Source organism: Phoenix dactylifera, chromosome 12, assembly GCF_051530095.1.
Source record: "Phoenix dactylifera cultivar Ajwa chromosome 12, Ajwa_hap1_PhDact_Kaust_v1.1, whole genome shotgun sequence".
NCBI lineage: Eukaryota > Viridiplantae > Streptophyta > Magnoliopsida > Arecales > Arecaceae > Phoenix > Phoenix dactylifera.
Genome location: NC_143201.1, coordinates 19,274,786 through 19,285,338, shown reverse-complemented (window position 1 = coordinate 19,285,338; position 10,553 = coordinate 19,274,786). Strand labels below are relative to the sequence as shown.

At 37.1% G+C, this 10,553-nt stretch overlaps 1 protein-coding gene and 1 pseudogene across 2 annotated transcripts; both read left to right on the top strand.

The window, feature by feature from the left end:
* Positions 1 to 234: 234 nt before the first annotated feature.
* Positions 235 to 1,817, top strand: LOC103700898 (cullin-3A pseudogene; annotated as a pseudogene).
* A 9-nt stretch (positions 1,818 to 1,826) lies between these two features.
* On the top strand, positions 1,827 to 10,482 carry LOC103700485 (ARM repeat superfamily protein). Of its 2 annotated transcripts, none has more exons than XM_088708807.1 (8): positions 1,827 to 1,990; positions 2,658 to 2,776; positions 2,849 to 3,172; positions 5,916 to 6,064; positions 6,923 to 7,036; positions 7,970 to 8,101; positions 8,624 to 8,737; positions 10,076 to 10,482. In XM_088708807.1, exons 1-8 carry the CDS (start codon positions 1,827 to 1,829, stop codon positions 10,106 to 10,108), a joined length of 1,149 nt encoding a protein of 382 aa, XP_088564933.1. In that variant the 3' UTR covers positions 10,109 to 10,482. The 2 variants fall into 2 exon arrangements, with proteins under 2 accessions (XP_088564933.1, XP_008780649.3); XM_008782427.4 differs by lacking the exon at positions 1,827 to 1,990 and adding an exon at positions 4,955 to 5,036.
* Positions 10,483 to 10,553: the final 71 nt, after the last annotated feature.

Below are 10,553 nucleotides of genomic sequence, written 5' to 3'. Positions count from 1 at the left end.
CTGTTCATGGGCCAGGGGTGAACCTATTGAGAGATAATATCATCAACTCCAGCAAAATTTAGGATTGGCTACTCAATACATTCCTTGAACTCGTACACAAAGAACGTACAGGTGAAGTTATAAATCAAGGGTTGATGAGAAATATAACAAAGATGTTAGTCGATCTGGGATCTGGGATCTGGGATCTTCTGTATATCGGGAAAATTTTGAAAAGCCTTTTCTGGAGGTTTCAGCTAGTTTTTGTAGTGACGAGTCCCAGCAGTTTATCAAATGCTTTGATTGTGGCAACCACCTTGAGAAAGCTGAGAGGCAGCTTAACGAAGAGATGGAAGGGTTTCTCACTACTTGGATGCCAGAACAGAATAAAAAATGACACGTGGTGGAGATGGAGGTGATTGTAAACCACACGTGGAGATTGGTCCACATGAGAAACTTGGGTCCTGTTAACAGGCTTGTGGATGATGAATATGAAGAGTTGAGCAGACTGCACTACTTGTTCTTCCATGTTCGCATGGGTCTTTCAACAATAAGAGTTATGATGACTTCTCACTTTCGAGAAACTGGAAAGCAATTAGTAATTGATCCAGAGAGATTAAAGGATCCGGTGGACTTTGTTCAGCGCCTTCTGAATGAATAAGATAAGCACGACAAGATTATAAGAACTGCATTCAACAATGACGACTTTTCAAAATGCTCTGAACTCTTCATTCAAATATTTCATTTATCTAAATAACAGTTTGCCAGAGTAAATTTTCTTGTACGTTGATAATAAACTCTGTGAAGGCCTGAAAGGGGTCAGTGAAGAGCGTGTAGAGATTGTCCTCAACAGAGTGCTGAAGCTTTTCCAGTATTTGCAAGAGAAGGATGTCTTTGAAAAATATTACAAGCAACACCTTGCAAAGAGGCTCCTTTCTGGAAGGATGGTTTTCATTGATGCAGATAGAAGTCTGATAGTTAAGCTTAAGACACAGTGTGGGCATCAGTTTACTAATAAACTTTGATGGTATGTTTACAGATATGAAAATCTCCCAGGATACCATACAAGGTTTCTATGCTAGTCAAGTTTCTGAGGCTGGAGAAGGCCCTACTTGGACGGTCCAAGTTCTGACTGCGGGGGTATTGGCCAATGCAACCCAGTGCTACATATAATCTTCCAGCTGCTTGGTATATTTGAGAAATTTCGGTTATATTATCTCAGAACTCCCACTGGGCAAATGTTATTATGGCAAACAAACATGGTCGCTGACTCACTGCTGATTTGAAGGCAACTTTTGGGAGGGCCAGAAGCATGAGCTGAATGTTTAAACTTCCCAAATTTGTATTCCTATGCTGTTCAATTCAGTTGATCAGTTAAGCTGCTAAGAAATAAATCAGGCTACTGAAATACCATTGGCAGTTCTGAGGCGATGTCTTCAATCTCTTGCTGGTAGCAGGGGTAAAAATGTTTCTTTGTAGGGATCCCATAAGCAAGGATATATCTGAGGATGATGTCTTCTATGTCAATGACAATTCACATGTTTTTTAAGATGAGGATACGTACTGTGGTGCACTAAAGGAATCAAAGCCAGAGAAGCAGGAGACTCGCCAGAGTGTGGAGGAAGATCGAAAACCTCAGATCCAGGATGCCACTGCGAGGATTATGAAGGCCAGGCATGTCCTGGACCACAGCAGCATTGTCACAGAGGTCACAAAGCAGTTGCAACCCTGCTTCTGATGGAATCCTGTTGTGATTAAGAAATGGATCAAACCTCTCATTGCGTTGTGAGTTCTTGGAAAGAGATAAGGCAGATAGGCAGTTGTATCGAAATCTTGCCTAGACTTCATATATGCATGTCTCCTCACGATTGGGGTCTGAATGGATCAGGAAAACTTGTATGCGACCTACCACTAAGCGCTTGCTTGGATGGTATTACTACCTGTTATCTCTTGGTAGGAGGACTGGCTTTTCTTCTAAGCGGTCGGCCCTCCCTTCAACCTCCAAGCAGAAAGAGTTAGTTGAATTTTGCATTTTTGCTTGTTGATGGTATTGTTCTTTTTCGCCTTTTGTTCGATCAGTCTTAAACTATAGGGTCCCGCATTTTTTAATGCAAGGTTAAGATGTGGGTGACAAATGCTTGACATGAAGGATGGTCTTAGTTTATTGTATGAGAAAGCTTGGGTGACAAACAAGAGCACCCCATTTGCATGAGCATAAGTGGTCATGAATTTTGAAACAAGAATATTGTTACAATGTTATTGCATCCATGTCGTTCAAGTGGAAAAGAGGCTAATGTAGTTTTCCGCCTGCTAACCAATAAAACGAGATGGATAATAGACCAGAGGGACAAGGAAAAATCTTTGTCAAGATCTATGAGGACAAAATATAAAAGAAAAATATTGAATGGATTTACCTGAGCTCAGACATTGCATTTAGTTGTAAGGCCTATTTGTGTAGCTAGGATTAAGTGGAAAACACTATATTTATACCTAATGTTATCAATTGTTAAATCTCAGGGAGGGCATATTTTTTTCCAATTTTTCAAATTAAAGGAAAAAGTAAATTAGAAAAAAACATAATTATTCCGTTGCCTAGACGACCGCGGATTTATGTTGCACCTTTTATTGAAACAAAATACTAAGTACTAGTATTGAAAAAATTCAATTTTCCTTTTAAATAGTTTCTTTGGGGCTACGAGTTGGAGACCTCGAGCCGCCGCTCTCCCTCTCCTCTCCGCATACTCCCATGGCGACCGAGCTCGACGAACTCCTCGGCTTTCTCTCCTCCCCTTCCCCCCAAGTACTCTCTCTCTCGCTCCCCCCCCCCCTCTTTCTCTGTCTCTAAGCTTTCTAATGAGTATAATTGGTCCAGGTGAAGAAGGCGGCGGTGGACATTGTTCGGGGCCTGACGGGCTCCGACGAGGGCCTCCTCCCCCTTGCCGCCCGCGCCGACGTCGCCCTGCCCGCCCTCTCCCGCCTCATCCGCGACTCCCCGGAGCTGTCCGTTCCCGCCGCCGAAGCCCTGATCAACCTCTCCCAGAACCCTACCCTCGCCGACAAGCTCGTCTCCCTCGGCGCCGTCCCCACAGCCATGGATACTCTCTACAAGCACTCCGATCAAAAAGTCGCTCGGCCCCTCATCATGCTCCTCGCCAATCTCACCCAAGTGGACTCTGGCAGCGCCGCCCTCCTTCAGGTACTACTTTCGAGTTCCACGAATAAAAATCCAGTTTTTTAGAATTGTTTGCTCTTTATTGACATTACCTTTTTCGTCCAATTTGATTGATTAGTTTTGGTCGTTCAATAGTCGGTGATTTTTTTTTCTAAACATATTGGCTTCTGTTTGGAAGAGGAGAGTGGGCTATGTCTGAAAATTGAAATTTTGGGTAATTGGAGAGTTTAGAATGTGTAGGAAGGGCTTTTGATCGATGATGTGGAGCGGAAGATGTTGAATTGGCTGATTAACTATGAAGAATGTTAAGCGTAGCATTTGGTTTGGAATTTTATTTTATGTGGTTTGATTTTGGAGTCTTTAATTATATAAACGAATGTGGGTATAACTTGTTTTAGTAATATGAAGTGAAAAAGATTTGTTTGATTTGGCTCCTAACATATAGTTTTGCACGGATTTGCATTTAATGTCAAAATATTTCAAGTTCACGTATAAATGTTTTTTTTAATTTGATGCTTGCTATTTAGCACCTCTATCTAGTGTATGTGTTTGTAGGTTACCAAATAGCCATAACATGCCTGATTAAGAGAACTCATGTAGAAAGATGCTTTATTATGGACTATCTTAGCTTTTCTATATTTTTCAAGTCAAAAATTTTCTTTTTTAACATTATCTTGGCTGTAGCTCTGTTCAGTTAAATACTCAAACTGGAATCAGAAGGTGCTCCACAACAAAGATTATAAGCTTCTTTCCTTTCCCCTCTTTCTCTCTCTGGTGCTGAATGGAGATACATGAAAAAAGTTCATGTTCTAAGAAATTACATTGGATAGAAGATAATAAAGATATCAAAAATGTTAAGATGATTTGAACATATAAGAATTGTGTCTAAGAGCTTGAATCAAATATTTAGGCCAAAGAACATGTGAAAGGTATTTGCACATTCATTTTTACAAGTCTATGAGGGGTTGATGAGGGATATAGATTGCATCAATTAAATTATGAAATCGAGGATTATAAGGCATTCTATTTGTAAGGATACTTTAAACTTTAAGGAAATTGAAGGGGTGAAAGCTAACATCTTTGAATATTGGAATATTGTTGCACTATATTGAGTCTTCTTTTGCTTTCTTTCTTTTTTTTCCTTAAAGAAAAATGGAAGATAATTCTCATTACCTGTTTCAAATTCTTTTAGTTGCAGCCCTTCTTGTTAAGACTTATTTCTTGAGACCTTCTTAATCACATAGCCAGACTGTTTAGGCTGCCAAGCATGTCCGTGGAGTTTTAGTAATGGTATAATTTCTAGCTATATTAACTTAGCGCACATGTATCCTTCTTTTCCTTTTTTTATATATTCGCGCGGGGTGGGGTGTGGGGGGGGGGGGGGGGTTACTCTACAGTGAGGGATAAATGCATTTGCATTAGCAGTAGGAAATAAAAATTATTATCATCAGTTAATGAACACATGGTTTTAGGATTATTCATGAACCTTTCAGCATTTTACCTTTTTTTTCATCACACTGATAAATTTTTCATGTCTTTCATGTTATTGTATTTTTTCCCATTTGAAGTTATATTTGCTGATATTTTTTATTAATGGAGATTGCAAATCGGGCCTAGTTTTTATGGATTCTACTGTTTTACTACATATTTCATGTTTTTCTTTATTTTTTAATGTTATAATTTATTGTGTTTCTTTTCCATTATTCCCTGAAGTTTTGTTGAACTGGCACAAAACATGCACACATAGCATTCCACATGCAGCAGTCCTTTATAGAATAGACTGAAGCACAATATACTCCTGTTTAGGTTGGAGATGATAAGATGGAAGGGTTGTACATCTCGAAGCTTGTTAGATCATTCTGTAGGTCATCTTCTGTTGAGTCAACAGGTATGTTGTCTTTGTTGTCATGTTATTATTGGGATTGTTGGCAAATCTTTAATTTTGCTGCTGCATCATGGTCTAAGGAAGTTATGAGTTTTATTTTGACAAGATATGGAATATGCCATTTCTTATATATACCAAGAATTATGGGTCTCTTCTTCTCTGTGGTTGTTTTGTTGCTACTGATGGATTTTGACAGCATTAGTTTATGTTTTGGATATATACAATATGTAACAATCTAGATGTTCTTTGAGGACTTAATCTCGAGAGAACTAGCAAAGAAATTTCTGAAGATGGGAATCAGAGACTAGCTTTCTATTTTGAATCTTCTCTAGAGATATAAATTGTTATCATTTCTTGTGCATATGTAGAATTAGGGCTATGTTTGGTTCCTGAATAAAGTTCACTTTTTTAGCTTTATTCAGGTTTATTCAGCTAAACACCTGTCATGCACTTGAATATAACTCCAACAATGAGGGCTACTTTGGAGATATCAGAAAAATCGTAGAGCACCTTTTTGGTACTTGTTCATCTTACGAGGTTAAAACTATTTGGATGGGAGGGGCTAAATAATTTTATCTGAATAATGACATATAGTCAGATATTTGGGTTAAAATTATTTAGGAAGCAAACAAGGCCTTAGTGCTGAATTACAGAACTCTTTACCTTGAGTGTCGTCCTGATTTCTAGCTCATCTATGCTTTTGCTGATTATGAAGTTATTTTCACACTTTATCTGTTTCATCTACTCTATAAAGTTTTATATACTCCATTTTAGGTGAGCTAGTGGGCAAGGGATGACCTGCATCAATTGTCTTCATTTTATTTTAACATCTTGTTTGTGCTAATCAAACTGTGACCTCATTGCTTTAAACTTTATCTATAGCTGAAGATACCTTCGAGCATGTCGCTTCGATACTTGTGAACATCTCAAAAGTGCAAGCTGGAAGGAAGGTTCTATTAGATCCCAAGCGTGGTCTTTTGAAGCAGGTCATTCGTCAGTTTGATTCAACAAATCTGCTAAGAAAAAAAGGGGTATGAGAAAGGAATATTGGACCTGTTCAACATAATGAGAAATCTATTGCATTTATGTAGTTCTGAATGAGTTACATATGCAAACAGCAATACAATTTAGACTGGTTATCCTTGGAATTTCAGGTTTTCTATCATGAATAATTTTTACTAGTTTTCATCTGATTTTAGACCTTTTTTCTTGGGAAATTGTTTGACTTCTTTAGTTTCTATGTGATCAATATGCTTGGAATGTTGGCGGAATTATTTCCATTTCCCACTGTTGCATATGATATTTTCATTGATGAACCCAAATTTCATGTAATCCTCTTGAGCCAGTTTCCTTGTTCATGTTCAGTAAGGTCACACCCAAGGATTTAAACATCGAGGTATGGACTCATAGCGATCTCTGGTCAGTATGTATGTACTGCAGTACTGGGTTGGCACAAGCCGACACCAGAAATGAGCACCCAAGAAGAAGAAGAAGATCGACACATTATGTACCATGGAACTAGGGTAGAACTGCCCCAAGGGGTGCTGTATACCAGTTCTGGGCCAGTGTGATATGTACTAAGCAGTACATGCCAGTACCTTGGTCCTTTATCACACCACTAAATTTGATTCATAAAATGCTGAAATAGTTCTAAAACATGGGAACTTGTTCTAGTCCTCCAATTACAATAGTTATTCTACCAACATGCAGTTTCAGCATATTTTGCCATTGTTGTAAATGCCTCTCATGATGCTGCATCAGTTCAAGGCTATTGATTTTAACTGATGCATTCTTTTCTCTAGTCATTTTAACATCTTAAATTTTGTTTAAATGATTGTTTTCTTTCTTTTTTCCCACTTGATTCTCACACTGTGTATAATATCCTGCAGGTATCTGGAACCATCAGAAATTGTTGTTTTGAAGCTGATAGTCAATTACAGAATCTGCTTTTGATATCAGAGTTTCTATGGCCTGCTCTGCTTCTGCCTGTAGCTGGAAATGAGGTAAATATTTGTCAACTTAGATTCTTTATGAATTTTCTTGTGAGAGATTTCTTGTTTTATGAGGGGAAAAACATGAAGTTTGTTCACTTTTTCTAGTTGTCTATAGTTGTCTTGAAAGAATTTCTGGAGTTGGAAAATATCTTCAATCAGTAGTTAGAAAAGGTAACTAGGTGAAATACTAAGAAACCTTTCTCTCAGCTTCAGATATCCTTATAAATAACCAGCCATTACTAGAAAAGCTATAAATAACCAGCCATTGCTTCCTGAAACCTAATTTACTATGTAAGGTGGCAATGAGATGTACTTCTTACCTATTGCTGTGTCAGAAATAGACATAGGCTAGTGTAAATCGTTTATGATTTTCAGTTTCTAGTCAACTTGGAATCTCATGTTGGTAGAATACTGGTGAAGTTTCAAAGTTCTTTTGAATCTCATTCATGTTTTTAATGAGCCGTAGAACTACTGCTCAATGCTGGTATTATCAACCCCACTCCTATTTTTATGCACTTGTGTTAAAACTCAAAAGTCAAAAGGATATAATTTATCAAAAATCCTTCCTTAAGAAGATGCTTTAGCTTTCCAAGTTCTCTAACTGCCTTTACAAACTCCATAGTGGTTCTTCCAGTTTTATTGGAAGTTAGGGAAGTCCTCGGAAATTATTGTGTTTTCAATGAAGCAAACACTCTTTGTGGTCTTAGGTTCGCTTCTATGTGATTTTTTTCTGGGTTCACTTGTACCGGTTCCTTTATTTTGATGATGTTGTTGGTTCCTGATCTTGTTGCACTTTTGGTGGTTTTTTCTTAAATTAAATTTGATTTTTCATATAAATAGCTATGCTTATGGTTAACTTCTTTATAGTCTGGGTTATTTGAAATTTTAGATCATGTGATATTGATTGCAGTTCATCTTATGTCTTGTTCTGTGAATTAACAGGTTTATAGTGATGAAGATAGGTCAAAAATGCCTCTGGAGCTTGGTAATGCACTTTCTCATGTGCGGGAACAAGTTGATGATCCAGAAATCCGTAAACAAGCATTGGAAGCTATTTACTTGATTTCCTTGCAGGTCAGGTCACTAATCTTGATGGATATATAATTTATGCTAAAAAAAAAATCATAATATGCTACTTGTTTATGGGTAATCTCCATGCCTGCTTTAGAAGATCTGATTTTTGATTAGTCTGCACATCTCAGCCAATTTTCATGAAATTTTCTCAAACTTCTGAAGTGGACCTTCTTGCTTTCCACTTTGTTAGAACGATTACTTAGTTTTGTCTGATTTTTATCGCGGCTTAATGAAGCAGTCCTACTTGAACATAGCCACATTTGCCATTTCACATGTGAATGGACACCAAGAGTTGTCTTGTTTAGAAAGCACTGGTAGATATGCGAACTAATAAATGATAGTTGAAATTTTATATGATTGCTAGTCTAAGAAATTTGCTTAAATGAAGAAGTCCGGTAGGATGAGACTTCAGACAAGGCTTAACAGAGCTATGCTTCATTCTTCAAAATCGTTTACTTCATTCGTGTCTCATCTTGGATGACTCAGTTAAAAAAGATCTGGTTTGTTTATAATTTCTTTCAGGAAGCTGGACGAAGAGCTCTGTGGTCTGTTAATGGCCCTAGGATACTGCAAGTCGGTTATGAAGATGAGGAAGATCCAAAAGTAATGGAAGCATATGAATTGATTGGTTCTCTGGTATTTACAACTCAAACTTTTGATTGCAGTGAATCCTATATCAAAGTTCATTTTTGTTCTTTCAATTGGAATGTTCTTGTTATAGAAAATAAAAAATCTAAAAAAAAGTAGAAAATGATTGTGAAAGTTCCTTTGTATAACAAGAATTTGTTATATGCAACATGGATGCTAGGATAAATTACAATCTTTTGTGGAAGTCTTTATTGCTAGTTGATCCCATATTGCTCAGAAAATACTCCTATTACTTTTTAGAAGTCATTGAAGGCTACGCAGTTCCCTTGTATATGCTTGTATTGTAATGAGCTGATTAGCTTTGGAAGTTCAAGTACTGATGGATCTATAAGATCTTTATGACACAAAATTGCTCCAAGTGAATGGCAGATTACTTTGCTTTGTTTGGCTTCTCCCAAATAGGATTATATTACAAATTCTCTTCATAATCTATTTTGGTACTTTTAAATGGGTGAGTTCATTCAGATATATTTGGTTTCAACAAATTTTGTGGGGCTTGCTTCATATGTTTCTACTGAACCTTCATCAAAACTTAAGGAGATCATAAACCATGTACATCATCTTATGACCTATGATTTTATATTTGACCCTCTCTAAATGGTGGCATTCTTTAGGTTTGGCAAAGGAGATAACACATTTTAACTCTTTAATATTACTGTTACTCTCACTTTAGCACATGAAAATAAGAACTCTTACTTCCTTTGATGCTGGAATTTGTTGATCCTTTCTCTGCTTTTTACATATCATGTTGCTAGGTCTGGTTCAACATCATGTCTTCGAGTTTGTACAGCTTATTGTTGGAATATGATTTTTAGATATTATGTTTCTTTGTTGTGGTCACTTATTGCATTACTTTCTACTTGTATAAATTATCAACCATCCCATGCTAATGACTCAGAATTAATTCACAAAATTGTCTTGAAGGTTAAGAAGGAAGGTGAACTGGATCCTTCTTTCTTAGAATCATATTGTTCATGATACTTTGTCCTGGTATTTTGTTGTTCTAAGGAAGAATCCCTGATTCATGTGCCTCAGGGAAAATAAGATAATTGCATTTTTGTGGGATTGTTTGTACTCCACTCTCCACTGCTTTGCTCAAAAGAAGCCTTACTTTGCACAAAGTTTTATTATACTGCCAGATGGAAGAAGTAATGCCATTGCCATTAGAAGTTTGCTAACAGATGCGTGCTTGTATGCATCTTGATTAGTAGTACTTTTTTACTGCATGCCACTTCCAAATGTGCATCACTTAAATATTATATTTCTAATTCTGTCTGAAAACATCAATTTCTTTCCTGTTGACATTGTTTTCAATTATGCTAACAGCTGGTTGGTAATGGTGAAGTTGAACAATCTTGACTTGAGATGTCAAGATGAGCTGGAGAATAATAGTTGATATAAGGATTCTTGTGGATTGCTGGTTAGCGGAGCCGTCAAGAAATGATAAAGTGGTTTATACCATGATGCCAGAATCTGCTTCTTGTCCATCATTAATGATGCAAAACTGCTTGGTGTATTTTTATTATGGGGTATCCATGTTTATTTATTTTATCTTTCAACAATATGACCATTCCCATCAAATTTGCTGCGGAAAACTGCATGAATTGAGTGAAGGTTCCCAAACATGCCATATATGTTTGTGTACAGCTTGCAGAGGACCATGTAAAATTCTCTCTCTTGTTTTATGTTCCTCTTAAAGGTTTATATTGCATAATATTTTGGTTTTGCCATTACTAGTTCTTGCCGTTCACCTTGAGGCACCTTAGACTTCTCCGTGGTTTTGTCTGGCTTTTAAGTACTTGTA

What these genes read in the sequence shown, in the direction of transcription:
- LOC103700485 (XM_088708807.1), top strand. Translation starts at nt 1,827, where the DNA reads ATGCATGTCTCCTCACGATTGGGGTCTGAATGGATCAGGAAAACTTGT. An exon ending in GCAGCGCCGCCCTCCTTCAG is followed by an intron (nt 3,173 to 5,915) that starts GTACTACTTTCG and finishes CTTTATCTATAG; the next exon opens with CTGAAGATACCTTCGAGCAT. An exon ending in TGCCTGTAGCTGGAAATGAG is followed by an intron (nt 7,037 to 7,969) that starts GTAAATATTTGT and finishes GTGAATTAACAG; the next exon opens with GTTTATAGTGATGAAGATAG.